General features: G+C 50.6%; 7 protein-coding genes; 4 read left to right on the top strand and 3 right to left on the bottom strand.

Annotated features, from left to right (window-relative positions):
• Positions 1 to 80: 80 nt before the first annotated feature.
• RCC_06830 (uncharacterized protein) lies at positions 81 to 1,207 on the bottom strand (the record flags this gene model as incomplete). XM_023772090.1 has 4 exons in its annotated part: positions 81 to 500; positions 560 to 964; positions 1,016 to 1,112; positions 1,170 to 1,207. The coding sequence occupies 4 exons, from the start codon at positions 1,205 to 1,207 to the stop codon at positions 81 to 83; spliced, it is 960 nt and encodes a 319-aa protein (XP_023627858.1).
• A 263-nt stretch (positions 1,208 to 1,470) lies between these two features.
• Positions 1,471 to 1,826, top strand: RCC_06831 (uncharacterized protein; the record flags this gene model as incomplete). XM_023772091.1 has 3 exons in its annotated part: positions 1,471 to 1,572; positions 1,633 to 1,693; positions 1,747 to 1,826. The coding sequence occupies 3 exons, from the start codon at positions 1,471 to 1,473 to the stop codon at positions 1,824 to 1,826; spliced, it is 243 nt and encodes an 80-aa protein (XP_023627859.1).
• A 538-nt stretch (positions 1,827 to 2,364) lies between these two features.
• On the top strand, positions 2,365 to 2,888 carry RCC_06832 (uncharacterized protein; the record flags this gene model as incomplete). XM_023772092.1 has 3 exons in its annotated part: positions 2,365 to 2,577; positions 2,645 to 2,753; positions 2,806 to 2,888. The coding sequence occupies 3 exons, from the start codon at positions 2,365 to 2,367 to the stop codon at positions 2,886 to 2,888; spliced, it is 405 nt and encodes a 134-aa protein (XP_023627860.1).
• Positions 2,889 to 3,473: 585 nt separating this feature from the next.
• RCC_06833 (related to permease of the major facilitator superfamily) lies at positions 3,474 to 5,076 on the top strand (the record flags this gene model as incomplete). XM_023772093.1 has 4 exons in its annotated part: positions 3,474 to 3,673; positions 3,729 to 4,155; positions 4,208 to 4,546; positions 4,594 to 5,076. 4 exons carry the CDS (start codon positions 3,474 to 3,476, stop codon positions 5,074 to 5,076), a joined length of 1,449 nt encoding a protein of 482 aa, XP_023627861.1.
• Positions 5,077 to 5,217: 141 nt separating this feature from the next.
• Positions 5,218 to 7,358, bottom strand: RCC_06834 (related to Extracellular metalloproteinase MEP; the record flags this gene model as incomplete). XM_023772094.1 has 5 exons in its annotated part: positions 5,218 to 5,536; positions 5,600 to 6,023; positions 6,077 to 6,486; positions 6,539 to 6,924; positions 6,975 to 7,358. The coding sequence occupies 5 exons, from the start codon at positions 7,356 to 7,358 to the stop codon at positions 5,218 to 5,220; spliced, it is 1,923 nt and encodes a 640-aa protein (XP_023627862.1).
• A 1,560-nt stretch (positions 7,359 to 8,918) lies between these two features.
• RCC_06835 (related to MFS monosaccharide transporter) lies at positions 8,919 to 11,067 on the bottom strand (the record flags this gene model as incomplete). XM_023772095.1 has 5 exons in its annotated part: positions 8,919 to 9,323; positions 9,394 to 9,482; positions 9,603 to 9,908; positions 9,993 to 10,799; positions 10,857 to 11,067. 5 exons carry the CDS (start codon positions 11,065 to 11,067, stop codon positions 8,919 to 8,921), a joined length of 1,818 nt encoding a protein of 605 aa, XP_023627863.1.
• A 2,571-nt stretch (positions 11,068 to 13,638) lies between these two features.
• On the top strand, positions 13,639 to 14,970 carry RCC_06836 (related to translation initiation factor 2B, beta subunit (eIF-2Bbeta/GCD7); the record flags this gene model as incomplete). Its single annotated transcript, XM_023772096.1, has 1 exon — positions 13,639 to 14,970. One exon carries the CDS (start codon positions 13,639 to 13,641, stop codon positions 14,968 to 14,970), a length of 1,332 nt encoding a protein of 443 aa, XP_023627864.1.
• Positions 14,971 to 15,080: the final 110 nt, after the last annotated feature.

The raw sequence follows: 15,080 nt of genomic DNA on the forward strand, positions 1-15,080 counted from the left end.
GTGGCGTTTGAGCGAGGAAGAGACGATGGGATTCGGAAAAACAGGACAGTTGTATGTAATGTGCATACGATATGCAAGCATCAGTTGACATGATGATTGGGCTCAATTTTGTCAATTACTAGTGTCTCGAAAGCCTTGTAGCGTTTGAGGTAGCGTTTGCCCTTTCTGTATCTTTCCATAGTCCAGTAGATATCCCATTTTGAGTGGGGTTTTGAAGGTTGCGGCCGTGTCATCTGCTTGGGTGGTCTCCATGCAGGATCAAAGGTGAGTAATCTACGCTTGCCAGACTTTGTTCGCTCGAATCCGACGATTGTTATGGAGTGATGGGGTCTTTGCAAGAAGATTGGCGGAAGGGATATCTGTTTGATCTCGTCTTCTGTTGAGAGGTGAGAGGAGGCAAAGTATGCTTCCACATAGTCGAGGAGCTGTGACCAAGCTGCCGATCCGCTAAAGGTCTTGCCTGTGCATGGGATGGAGTTATTTAGGAGGATTGCTTCTGCCTGTAGGGATGATGGTCAGTACGTAAGGTATGCTGATATTTATAGAGATGACGACTAACCTCGCTCGTTCCAATGTGTTTTCTTGTTCCTTTGACTCCGCCTGTTTGAACCCGTCCATGAGCGTTGATGCCGGCGTCCCAGGCCTTCTCAATCATAGCTTGGATATCCGGAATCGATGGCTTTGAGAGTGCTAATTTTTCCTTGGCTTCCTTTGGAAGACCAGACCACAGCATTTGGATGTTGCGATAGCCGCAGAAATGACCTCCTTCTTTGGGAATTCTAGATACTTGGATGGCTTCTGGAGTACAGAGGTAGGCGACTTCCAAGTTTCTTGAATGTCTGAGTAATTGTGCCAATGATGGTATCACGTCGTGTGAATTGTTGGAGTCGTCTTCTTTGCTGATGATCTCGAGGATCTCGGCTGGCATGTCGGTCTCAAATGCATGAAGGCCAAGCTCACATATCTAAGGTATCATTGTTAGAAGAAGCGGCAGAACGAGAATGTACCAACTTACCCCGAGCCTCGCAACATTATCCGAGGACCCCTTCATGCTTTCGACGATGTTTGCCTTTCGAATCTGCATGCATGATGAAGTGTCTCGAGACGGCTTCCTTCTTCACTTGTCACATGTCTGATGAGAGGCGGGTGTGTCACTCACTGTTTCTTACAAACTTCTGGCCCAAACGAAGCAATCAAATCTCATCATCCAATGACGTTCATTGCATGCGAGGTTCTTGTGAATGATAGGAAGATTCCAGCCTAGCTAGAAAGAGGACGAATGCCTTGGAGATGACGCGGCCGAAGAGAAGGACAAGCATCAAGCTTTCCGTGGTGGGAAAGCTTGAACGCGACAACAACTTCCTCACATACATACCACCTTCTCCGCCGTTTGTTCTCCTCAACATCATCTTGAGAGCAGATCAATTAATTACCTTTGACATACTGCACCAATCAAACTCTTTCTTCAAAATGTCCACTCCACCTGCCGCCGTCAACAAGGATCAGTACGCCCAGACTGAGGCCATGAATCAAGCTCAGCCAAGCATTTCTGGCGGCTCGGCGTTGGAATCGGTCAGTCGATCCTTTTCTCGCTTCATGTTTGTTCTCCACGCTTACTTACACTCATCGCAGCAGACCGCAGATGAGAAGCCGAAACGCACCTTCTTGGGAATGAGAGGAGGCGGACTGATTCGTGAGTTCAACAATCTCGCTCAGAAGGAAGGAAATTGCTGATACGTTGGACAGTCGATCTCTGCGCCTGCTTCATCTGTTGCGAGTGCATGGAAGGTTGCTGTCACGCGGTGGATGATTGCTGTTGCTGCTAGACATCTGCTCCGGATGTGACATGCATGGTCAGTATGAACAGTGGATGGAGCTGGAACAATGATGTGAGTGAAGCGGTCTCCTCGGAGGACCGAGTTCTGCTTGGTTGTTACCAAGGAGCCGGCTGGAGGTTCTTATGACATACCTTGATATCCAACAACAGACGATGTGGTGTTTTAAACGCCAGTCTAATATGACCAGACTATCGAACGGCCGGCTCGTTGGAGTCTATCATTTCCTTGCTTCAGGCTTCGTTTWGCTTTTCTGATTCCTGCTCGCGACGTTCATTCACTCCTCACTTCACTTCAAAACAACCGCGTATCATGCATGAGCTATCAGCTCACGTGTCCATCACTTTTCACCTCCCACTTTGATTGAGATCATTCACACGAACCACATTGACAACCAACAACCTTGTCCATCCTCCTTCACAAATCTCGGCACACATTGCCCTACTCTCCACAGCTCTTGATCGTGTCTCAGAAACTTCGATCCGTCACTTGAGCGCCTCCTCTTCAAGTACAAGACAGCTCAAACACCATGGCCACCTTCTCAGCCGTGCTCGCCCGCATCTTCTCATCCAGTGCCCCTGCGATGAGCGTCAACATCAGGGACTGCGATCCGGGAACGGCATCATCACAGGCCGTTCCATCGCGCACGATCAAGTCGCAATATGCGTCGGCTGGTCCAATGCGTGCCGCCCCACCAAGCAAAGTGGAACCCAAGGCCGTCCTCGCAACGACACAGCCTGCGGTACATTCCACTCCATCTCTCCCACGCATTTTCCATTTCACATGCTGACTGATATGAATACATGCAGACTCAAGATGCCACGATGCAGATCCCCAGCGAGGACCTCGTTGGAAAGACAGAGATCCTGACCATGCGAGGCGGTATCGATCACGACCACCACGGTACGCGGATGAGTCGTAAGTCTTGCATGTGTCCTGTGAAGATGTGCGCAATACTGACCAATTCTAGATGATATTTGCTGCTGCCTCATCTGCTGCGATTGCATGGACGACTGCTGCACGGCCATCGACGATGTCATTTGCTGTGAATGAGACTCGTTCTGGAAGAAGTCCTTTTGATTTGCTCATATCAACAGCCTGGCGTTTCTTTTTGCATTGGATGGTTTCGGCTTGAACATGCTTCTGGACTCGTCGAAGTCTAGTTTGCAGGGCAGGCTACCGGAACAGATTGTTKACTCATTCTGATCCTCGACTATACCATGGTCAGATCATCCTCATCTTTTGTTTTTGCAATTTCGAGGGAGCTTTTTTGCGATCGTCCAGAATTCAACACGGATTCCTTCACTTGCGTAAAGTTCAGGGTTCAGCTGCTCCGCAATCCAAGACATCACTCCCTCGGTAATCGATGTCTAATCCTTGGCATTCACCTCTGCATGATTCTTGTCGCACATTGACCGTCCCCACTGTATATACCATGCGGGGACACAACGTTTCAACCGACCACGTGCAAGCACGGAACAGGCAGAATGTATGCAAATCGCTGCGATATTGCTAATCATGACAGCGGTACGCATATTCGTGCCACATGTTCCGAGGTGAGCTCATAGGCACAGCTACTCTCGTCCTTTTCTTTACTTCTCGGTCTACTCTATCCATTCCAGAATACAATCGCCCTGGATGGAACTCTCCACGCACTCCAAGGATTCGGAATCCGGGGCAGTGTGTATTGAAACACAAGAACCCACTCAACAAGACAATCTCATCTGGGAGGACCCACGAGTCAAAGCTATTAAGAGAAAAGTCGATATTCGGCTAAGTCTGGTACTTGCGTTGATGTACATTGTGAATCAGATTRATCGGACCAATCTGCCAAATGCGTAAGTTCATCCTCGTATCACACGAGGGAAGAATTGACCAGGTCGTGCATAACAGTGTGATTGCAGGCATGGACGACGACCTGGGACTGGGGGGTAATAATCGCTACACAATCATCGTCCTGGTCTTCTTCCCTACATATGTATTATTCCAGCCCATCGCCACAGTTCTGACCCGCAAACTCGGTCCTCGCCCATTCCTAGCTGGTATCACAGTGGGATTCGGTCTGGTAGTTCTGGGATTTGGATTTGTCAAAGACTGGACTGTTCTGGTGGGTCTGCGAGTGCTACTCGGTGCATTCGAGGCATGTTTCTTTCCGTCCGCGCTGTTCTTGGTGAGTATGTGGTATGTGCGTCGCGAGGTCGCCAAGCGTAATGCTTTCTTCTACTTGGTTGGGAACAGCGTTGGAGGCTTCGGTGGCGTGCTCGCGTATGGTCTGCAGCAGATGGACGGGACGGCGGGACTTGAAGGCTGGCGCTGGATTGTGAGTGACTTTGATGTGTTCAGGCTGGCAACACTCTGACTTTGTTGGACAGTTCATTTGGGAAGGCATAATTACAGCCATCATTGCAATCGTGGGTTTCGTCTTCCTCATTGACTTTCCCGAAGATGCACACAAGACGAAATTCTTCCTGAAGGATTATGAGATTAGAATCATGGTCGATCGGGTTGAGAGGGATCGTGGAGATGCTCACATTACCCCTTTCAATTTGAGGAATTACCTGGCGCAAGGGAAAGACTGGAAGGTTTGGTGCTTTGCTCTGAACTTTGGCCTCTCTGCTGTTGTCACCTATGCAGTGTCGTACTTCCTACCGATCATCCTTCGCGATAGCCTGAAGTTCTCAGTGGTTCAGTCGCAGTGTCTCACTGCTCCAGTAAGTACAATTCGATCAGCTTACATTACAATACTGACGAAGAATAGTGCTACGCCTTTTCTTTCCTCTTGGGTTTCTTCGAAGCCTACATTTCTGACAAATTCAACATCAGGGGCCACATCATCGTCTTCAACTGTATCCTGGAGATCATAGGTGTTGCAGTTCTTGGTTATGCCGAGCAACCATACGTTCGATACTTTGGAGCCTTCCTCATAACTGCCGGAGCGAACAGCAACGTCACGGCTTCGATGACATATCAAGCAAACAACGTGGTTGGTCAGTGGCGACGAGCCTTCACAGCAGCTACGATTGTTGCAATGGGAGGTGTTGGAGGTGTGATAGGTTCGGTGGCGTTCAGGCCGGAGGACGCACCGGGATATGGGCCAGGTCTGTACACTTGCTTTACCGCAGCAGCGGTGACAATTGTGAGTGTCGCGGCTACGACTTGGTACATGTGGAGGAAGAATCAACAACAKGCGAGAGGGGAGGTGGTCATAGAGGGTGTTCATGGGTTTCGGTACACCTTGTGATCATGGACGATGCTTGGTCGAGCTACATATAGCGTTGAAGGGTTGCAAAGAGATTTGATAGACAATAATCGATATCTGACAAATTTGTTCATTCGTTCATTCGGCTCATTTCATCGACACATTACATGCAGAACGCTGACATCAACAGACGCCGGCTGGAACCACAAAGCTGTCGGTATAGACAGTACCAACACGCTCAGCACCCTCGCCGAGACCACGCTTAGCAAAACCAGTCCACAACAGACAGAGGTTGCTTCCATTGGTAAGGGCACGGTCAGCATCGAGTATTGCATCACGAGCCTGGATGAAGGTTGGATTGCAAGGCTGAAGACCAAGGCCATCCAACACAAGCTTCATCGACAGGTATCTACCATCACGTGGCACGCCAAAACGGTCAAGATCTGGCTCCTCTCTATCCGTGTTACCGTGGCGGTCAATCAGATTCCACATGACCTCGTAGCTAGAAATGATGTTAGCATATGTGCAAGTAGAATTTTGTTGTAAAAGGAAGGGGTAGCCTCACAGAATAGAGCACCACACAGTGCCAAATTGGTGAACACGGGTCAAGGTGTTGAGCGTGGAGTACGTGTATGGGTTGGTCTGCAAGCTGGTCGAATAGATGACGGCACGAATGCCATTGGCGTTGTTGAAAGCATAGTCGCCGATTGGATAGTTGACGGCCCTGGTGTCCCGGCGCTTGACACGGATGGCAGTGGCGAAGAAGTCGGACCAACCCTCACCCATACCACCCGATTCGAGAACAGCGAGACAGCGAGAGTTTGCTGGGCCTCCCGTCATACGGTTGGTCAGGCCGTGGGTGTACTCGTGGATGACAATTCCAGCCTCGAACGAAGAATCTCGGTTCGGGGTGGTAAGGTTGAAGCGGTACATTCTCATACGACCTTGCTGACCGTCCGGAGGCGTAGCAAAGTTGGCGTTGTTGACTCCTTTGAGCGGAATTAGCATGTATTTTGGGGGGTAGGACTTGGTCTGACCATACCTGAGCCATCCTGGGTGTTCAAAATGACACTGTCATCTCCACGTCCACCATTTCCGAAATTGTCGGTTTGGAAGTTTCCGGCAGCCTCCGTAAAGCCAAGCTCGTAGATAACATCTCGGTACTTGTTGGATGTGTAAAAGAGCTGGATAATAGAAGCGTTGACGTACTCTGCGGGCTCCCACGCCTCGTTGAAAGGGGCTCGGAAATTTAGACCCCGGTCCGAGGGACGCGGCTCGCTGAGATATTCAGCATCTCCATCAGCGTTCGATTGAGCAATGGCGTTGTTTCCGCGGGTCTCAGTATACTTCTGGCCGGCATCTGCGTGCCAGCCTAGCCGACTGGCCTCTCGGTCCCGAGGGTTGACCTCAATCGTACGCTTGTTGCCTCGTGGATCATTCAATGGCCATTCACTACGAGTTATCAGTATACACATCACTATCGAACGACTGTGCCGATACTAACAAGACTTGGTACGACTCAGCATCGGCAACGTAATCCGTCACCGCGATGACCTGGTTGGATCCGTCGGCTTGGATGTATGAAGTGAGCCATGCATCTCCAACGTCGGTCTCGAGACGCCATGCAGGTACAAGAGACTCTCCAGCTCGGTAGTATACCAACTGTCCCTGGGGAGCAGATTCGACGTTAGACAGACCTTCGACGGTGAATCTCGCACCATCCTCGATGACTTCTCCTTCAGAGGGCTCGATAGGCAAAGCAAGAGTCTCGACCACACCAGTGACAGCAGCGACTGGCTCCAACAACTGGGACAAAGATGGTGCAGATCCAGGGAGGGGTCCCGTGTAAAAGCTGTCTCCATATGAGAAGATGGTGCCATCCGGGCGAACCTGGGGTTTACGTCAGCTGCTGAGATTTTATGAAGATCATACTGACCTACATTCACGTTGAAGTCTGCATCATCAATGTCAAACCCAAAGACGGTTTGCTTGAAGTAGACATGGCCAATTCCGCTGGAGCTGACATAGTTGTCGTCGAGCTGACGAAACTCTGCGTTTGGATACGTAGCCCGGACCAGTGCTGCAGCTGCTGCAACGTAACCGCCTTGCCTTGCAGCAATGGATGAGTTGGATGAAGGATCGGGTAGGTYGCCAGACTCCACAACCGTGGCATTCACATACTCGGAGCGTTGTTGAGGGCGAAATCTTTCCAGGTTGCCGGCAAGTTGTCGTGCTTGGAGTGACTTTTCTGCAGTGCCATGAAACGGATGTGCCACTGAAGAAGCGATGAACGCTGATAGCGACGCAATCTGTGTTGCGCGCATCTTGAAGGATTGATAAGAGCTTTGTGATCTACAACGATCCTCCATCAAGGTGGCAGACCGCCATTTATACAGCCATCTACAACTGCTCGCCGCTGCATACCGCCGAGTCTAGCTCGTAGTGTACGCAATCGATAGCGCGCGGGCTCATGTTACATCGTGCGTGGCAAGAATCTGTCACGAGCAATGTCGACTTAGCATCTGGTCAAAATGGCCGCGGCAAGGTCAATATAGCGCTCAGAAGCTCGACGGTAGCTGCTCATTGGTTAGCAAACACGTCTTTGTGGATGTTGTGCTCGAGATGGCCAAGACTGTTGTATGCAGCCAAGGCCCGCCAAGTAGATATGACTTTGCCGCTAGGAAGAAAATCAGCAGGTCCAAGACTTGATCTTGTGCCTCCTTCCTATTCTGGCAACCATCCGGAAAGTTGAATGGTGAACGATACTCAAATAGTAAAGCGTTTTGATGCCTTCTGGCCCGACGGCATAGCTCCAAGCTGTCGCCACATGCACAATTGGATGCTGCCCAGAGACAGGGTCTCCTGAGTTGGCGCATAGCCCTATCTTTCACTCCGTAGTCCCTTAAACTCGTTGCATGATCCAAGGTATACGCCATCCACAACTTCACGGGGCTCTTCTTTCTGCATCTCATAGGGTCATATTGATAGATGGGAGACGTCACCGAAATGCAATAGGAGCGAGTACGCAAGACCTGGCTGCTACTCCAAAAGGTGTAGTAGGAAGTTGCAGATGAAGTTTCCATGGGAGTACCTCACGGGAAGTCAGAGGATGCTGGTCCGTGCAGTGCCGTGTGGTATAACATCGAGACTCAGGTGGGGAAGTGTTCTTGTACCTCCTCACTYGACGACGCAGCTTCGCATTATCGCCACATGCTCAAGGTGAATGCTGTTCAGGGATACTTTCCTGGGTTGACGAGCAAAGGGGTCAGCGTACTTGGCCCCCAAAATTGAGGATGAATAGGCTGTATCTCAAGTGTTCTCGGGCCGATGCTGCACATGTTGAGTTGGCCCCAGAGGACTGCCGGCACTGAGAATTGGCGTCATTGTTACAAACACAACAGGCTGCAGTCGGGTGCAGTATTGTAGAGTGTGGTGCTCGCGATGAACGAGCGTGGTTTGTGTTGACGCGTCACATGAGGTGGAGACGACGGATAATCTTTCTTCCAGCACTCATAGGGTTAGGGTTGGGGTAGTTGAGGGAGGCTCTAGAGAAGCAGAAAACCCTCGCTAACTCGGCATCAATCGTGGGTTGGACGCATACAAGTCATGCGGAAAGCTATGGCTTTAGATGTTCGTCATCGGGCTGACGTACTCGTTCACTTTGCCTGTTCGAGGGGTCGACAAGCAACGCCAACGGGTCTATCGCCATGTATCCAGAAGAACGAGTCTCATGCACAACGCTACTAATGCTTGTAAGCTATGGTATCAAATCTCCTTCATCTTACATGTTCTACGATGGTGTCAGATCGGGACAAGACAGGCTTTGAACATCACTGGAAACTGAATTTGGGTATCATAGTAACTGTTTACATCTCAACCTGCACTTATCCTGAAATCGAAGCACCACGCGCACCGGACGACTCAGGAACAGCCGAGCCTGATACGTCGTGAATGCCATGCTCAGCCGTTGCAGACGGGATCTTCTCCAATCTTTGTTCCCCCTCCATACCAGCGGCATCCTGCTTGCGGATGCTTCTCGCGCCACGATCTAGGTAGAGATTGTCCGCAGTCACGAGGTCCTCGCCTTCTGGTGCAATCCATTTTGAGCTCTTTGGTGGCGGGACATGCAGAAGATACATCGTTTCGATCTCTTCGAGTGTCCGGCCTTGGTGTTCTTCCAGGAAGAAGTAAACCACGGGAATACTCACGGCACAGCACGCGGCGAAGATGTAGCCGTACTGATAATCGATGGAGGCGGTGATGAAGGATGTGAAGAACGAGATGAGGAACTAAGTTTGAGATCAGTATTGTTTTATAAAGAACCTGGCTCATGCCGTGTAGTTGACCTGAAAAACTCACATTCCAAATCCAGTTCGAAGCGGATGATATTCCCATGCACATAGTGCGATAGCGAGTTGGAAACAGCTCTCCTACGACAACCCAGATCACTACAAAGCGAAGGAGAGAAGGGTTAGCAATGACCGAACTTTTCAGACGTGGACAGAGACATGGCGTAGCTCGAGGCACCTCGAACTACCCTGTATGCCTTCTGCCGTTTGATATCTTACCTGGACCCCACGTCATGGCATAGCCAGCGATGAACAAACACGCGAAGACGATCATAACTGTCCCTGCTTGTGGTGTTCGCGATGGGTCAATCTGATCCAACGCAAAGTGACCGACCGAGCTGAAGACCATAAAGCACATGAACATCCAGCCCGCGCCCCACATGAGAGCCTTGCGTCGTCCAGCCTTTTCGACCACTAACAGGATTCCGGGGAAGGTCATCACAAAGTTGACTGCGCCCAAGATCATGGAGGTGATGTAAGAGTCGATCCCGACGGATCGGAAGATGGTGGTGCCGAAATAGAAGACTAGATTGAGTCAGCGGATATGGATCACACGTCTGCGAGGTGAATGATGGATATGAATATCAGTGAGCATTCCGGTCGACTTACAAAAGTTCGCTCCTGTAAGCTGTTGAAGCGCCTGGAGAGTCACCCCGAGGAGCGTCCTGTATGCCATACGAGGACCGGTGAAGATCTCATACCAAACATGTTTGCCACCGCCCGCAAATTCAGCATCGTACTTTTCCTTGATCTCTCGCATTTCTCGTTCGACCTCCCAGTGGTTGATGGGGACGCCGTATGATCGGGAGATGGTTCGGCGCGCACGCTCAATGTTGTTGTGACGATAGTCCCAGCGCGGACTTTCGGGCAAGAATGCTATACCAATGACCATAAGAAGTGGCCAGATGAATCCAACACCCATTGGAATCCTCCAAGACGCMCCATCATTGCCCCTTATCCGCTCTGTGCGATAGTTGATAGCATAGGCGATGAAGATACCGAGCGTGATGAAGAGCTGATAGCAACCGACCATGGAGCCACGGATTTGGCGTGGAGCAGTCTCGGACTGATACATGGGCGTGAGCACAGACAGACCTCCAACGCCGAGACCAGCAACCCAACGACCAAGAGCAACTTGATACCACGCCCTTGTAGAAGTCATTTGGATAATGACTCCTATTACGAACATGGCATTCCAGAAGACAATGCAAACGCGGCGTCCGAACCTATCGGCTACGGGAGCAGAAAGCAGTGCGCCGAACAGTGTGCCAATGGACAGCAATCCAACAATCGTCCCGGATACAACGTTGGAGAAGGAATAATAATCCGGGGACATTGGGTCTGAGGAAGTTCCTTGGTCGTGGAATCGCTCGAGAAAGTCCTCCATCTCAAGGAATCCGCTGATTTGACCAGTGTCTACAACCACAGCAGTTAGTTTTCACATGCGTTGATCGTCGCCTGAGCCAGCCTCACCGAATCCGAAAATCAAGCCTCCCAGGGACACAATCAAAACGACTGCAAAGGTGTAGGGCCGAAAAAGCCTGACCTTCTCGTTGCCACTCCCATCCTTCTGAAGATCATCTTTTTCAGCGGATCTACCTTGCATGTCGGGGCCGTCAGGATATGTCGTCTGCTGGCCCCTTTTCGAACGGCCGAATAGGCCCTTGACAGATGGTATCGGCATGATGACCAAGCTGTGTGAACGAGAAACGACAAGAAGAGCACCTAGCCAAAGTCAAGGAATCGCCCAAGGTACCTCTATCCGCGGGGCTCCATGGCGTTTTATGGTTTTGGGGTGCATCTTCAAGGACGATAAAAACATGGAGTTGGCATCGTCATCTCCGTGCCACGCGACATGATCTGGAGCAGCCGTTTGAGCCGATGTAATTATTCCCTCTCCTGGGAAAGCGCGTATCCACAGCAACAACAATCAACGTCATGCAAGGCGGTGTTCACAGACGCGAAGGATCGTGAAAGAGAGGAGAATGGAATGGAAATCGGGCCGAAGAGTGGAGGGAGATCGATCATTGGAGCGCAGTGGAGCGGAGAGATGCAATCGGGCGTAGACGTCATACGCTGCCAAGCATTTATTTGCGTGAACGATGATGGAGTTTAAAGATTCTTCTATTAAGCTTCGACGCTACGATGTCCTACGTCTGCTGCTACTTCGGCTACCTCGTGCGCAAGCACGTTGGAGTTCCTGTGACAACATTCACTTCGGGTGTCTAGTCGGTAACTCGGGCAAGAATCAGTCGTACCCTAGTCTTCGCCCGTTTGAAGCTATGCCCGCGAATGATAATGCTGTCATGCCAAGCACAGATGAGTGCTTACGGATGCCTAAGCATGCGCTAGACTTCTTGTGCAGACGTGGCACCGTAGCGTGCGAGAAACGACGGTCAATAGCTGTCAACGGCTTCTTTTGGGAGGTACTGCTGGCAGCCGAAGAGGTGACTTGTGATAGATAGTCGAGCGAGATGGAGATGTCGATGTTGTGGACACTCATCCAGTTGACGTGACTGCCACGAGCAGTGGTTGTCACCATGGACTCTCGTTTTGGACAACACCATGACCTCCCTCATCGCAGTTGATTGTTTCAAAACAAGGCAATGATGAGTCCTGAACTTACCACATAGATGAGTATAGGCCTGCAAGACTTGCACATACTTCTCGCAACGAGGAGCCTCTCTAGCACGACTTGGGGATTCATCGAGCCGGAAACGTCGCAAGACACCAGAAAAGGCATGATAAGACATGCACCACATGAAAAGAAAGGCTGGCGTTGATGCAGGACATCAGGCTGCTCACCATGAGGCAAATGTGGAGACAGGCTTTGTCGTCTGGAGGATGCCTGCAATTCTAGTCCTGGAGTCTCTCATCTGCTCAGATTTAGTAATCGACGTGCTCGAGACTGCGACCAAGACGAGACATATGTTCGACGCACGTGGTCGATCAGCGAGATTAATCTTAGCTTCTGCCTTTCAGAAAGCGTGGGTGTGAGTATAAAGTACGGTGAAATCCAACTTACGTTCGTTCAAACAAACAAGAACTCGCTCTGCAAACATCCACGAAGACTACTGGATAGTCACTTACTTTCAGGCCGAAAACCCCTCCAACGCGCAACAATCACATAGACCTCGACGGAAAGACCTTCAACCAATCTCGCGTACATTTGCTGCAACGACAACAAACTTCCATCAGTTTCTGAGAATACCAGCAAAACTCATCAACTCTTTCGACCGACCATATTGACAAGAAGATGGATGACATGCAAGATGATTCCATTCGGACCCCAACCCCACACATGTGTCCCAGCAATCATCCCCAATTGTCGTCAAGTCGTGGTTTCGTAGAGAGCTTCTGCTGGGTCAGGGCCCACTGGATATTCTCTTGGTTCTACACATGTAGACTTTGCGGGACGCCGATGTGCGAGCGGTGCAGGAATGCTTGGTCCCAGAAAGGCGCCAAATGGCATTCATGCTGATGACGAAATTCAGCATGTAACTCCTCATACCAAACCTTTCTTACGCGCCGGATGGATTGTTCAATATTTTTGTATCAATCTACTGTTAGCAACCTTTTCTGAGTGCGTTCGAGAGGCACGCCAGATGTTTTGAATTTTGTCATGCTTTGAAAGATCTGACTTGTAGATGATGACCCCCAAGACCTGGGAGATGTATGAGTGCAAATTTCTCGCGGTGCCGATACGAGAACTTAAGCTGAAACAATGGAACGTGTTGCATGTGTGCTGGAAGACAAATGACGGAGAGGGAATCCTGCGCCTGTCTTTTTGAGCACACTCACCGGCGTCGATAGACATCAGCGTACGTGAATGTAGAGTCTTGCAACCAATTCCAATCATGCGCTCGAACAGATTTGAGATGGATGTTTGAAGGCAAGGAGTAAGTTGAAGGAGGACGGAATTGGTGAGGTGGTGGTGATGACGGAAAAGGATCTGCAAAAGCTCGGGCCATCAAGTCGCGCTAGTGTTCTCGCACAACCCGACCACCTACAGTGACCAACGGGAAAGTGCCTTGTACAAACAAACGAGGCCTCGACTTATCAATTGAGTCTGTAATCTCGTACAGAGAACCTCGGCCAGATCTGCCCCGCGAGTGCGATTCTTGACATCGCTGGAACCAAAGGACAACCTGAGGAATCCCTGACTCACTGCCAATCCGTGCAAAATACCATCGACCGGAAGAGCCTCTGCGGAAGCAAACCATCACTTCCTATCTCGAAGATCCGAGCCAGCAAGATGCCTTCTACGACTGGCGTTTCTCAAGCGCCATCGCTTACAACCTATCTGAAATCGCTCAAAGTCAATTCCATCGACACATCCATTGAGCTTCTCATCTCACTTCTCAAACGGCGGCAGATCAAAAACTCCCGCTGTTGCGCTATTGCAACTGCACGACTACTGCTCCGTCTCGTATCTCTCCAGCGCTGGAAGGATGCGCAATCACTGATTCAAAGGATTCGTGATGTTGGACGCCGATTGGTTGCTGCGCAACCGCGGGAAATGGCTGTGGGCAACATTGTGCGCAGAATCCTTGGGATCGTGAGGGAAGTCGCCGAAGATGACCTCGAAGGTGGTGATGCTGAGGGTGGAGGCCATCAAGCCACTCTTGGTGCTGGAGTCTTGTCTCAAACAGCACCGATTCAAGCGGCTCTCTCACCTACGCTGGACAGCTCAGATCATGCAATCCAACGCCCGGGAATGCCATCTCAAGCAGGCTCTCTCTTTGGTATTTTCCAACAGCCCGGCTTTACTTCATCACCAGTCGCGACTCCGCCGCTGGGAGGCTCCTCGGGTACCGCGACTCCACTTCCGGGCAAAAAGGACGCACAGGTGGRAAAGCTTGACATCAAAGCCGAAGTGATTGACGGAATCAAAGAACTTCTCGATGAGCTCGAGGTTGTCKACTCTCAGATTGCAGAGTCAGCACTGGATCATGTCCACTCGAACGAGATCATCCTCACGCACACCTCATCGCAGACTGTTCAGAAGTTCCTCGTTGCAGCAGCGAAAAAGCGAAAGTTTACCGTATTTCATGCAGAAGCTTATCCCAACGATCATCTCGTCACGCATGCAACAATCGTGAACGGAGGCGGCAGCGATGACGATGCAGGGAGTGAAAAGTGGAAGGCGCTGACCTCGCTTGGAATCAAAGTCATTCTAATCCCCGACTCTGCCGTTTTTGCACTCATGTCACGGATCAACAAGGTCATCCTCGCACCGCACACTGTCCTCGCAGATGGCAGCCTCATTGCCGCGGCCGGTGCAAGTGTCATTACGCAAGCGGCAAAGGAGCATCATGTTCCAGTCGTGGTTCTCAGCGGAGTGTACAAGCTCAGTCCGGTCTATCCGTTCGATAGCGCCGATTTGTTGGAGCAGGGAGACCCAGGGAATGCCGTTGGTTTCGAACAAGGGAGTTTTGTGGAAGGCGTAGACGTGGTAAACCCGCTTTACGATCATGTCGGAGCTGACAAGGTGGATCTATACGTTACGAATCTTGGTGGATGTGCCCCAAGTTATCTGTATCGGATTGTTGGAGATCACTATAGGGCGGAGGATGTAGAGTTGTGAGGGACGCAGACAAACATGACGTACAACGGGGGTAGTCAGTGATAGCTAGGTAGCATCCTCCAACATGGGCCAATGTTCATTTTCATTTCAAATGGTAAGGTAGCAGCTAT

The sequence above is a fragment of the Ramularia collo-cygni genome (genome assembly GCF_900074925.1).
Source record: "Ramularia collo-cygni strain URUG2 genome assembly, contig: RCC_scaffold10, whole genome shotgun sequence".
In the NCBI taxonomy this organism is placed as follows: Eukaryota; Fungi; Ascomycota; class Dothideomycetes; order Mycosphaerellales; family Mycosphaerellaceae; genus Ramularia; species Ramularia collo-cygni.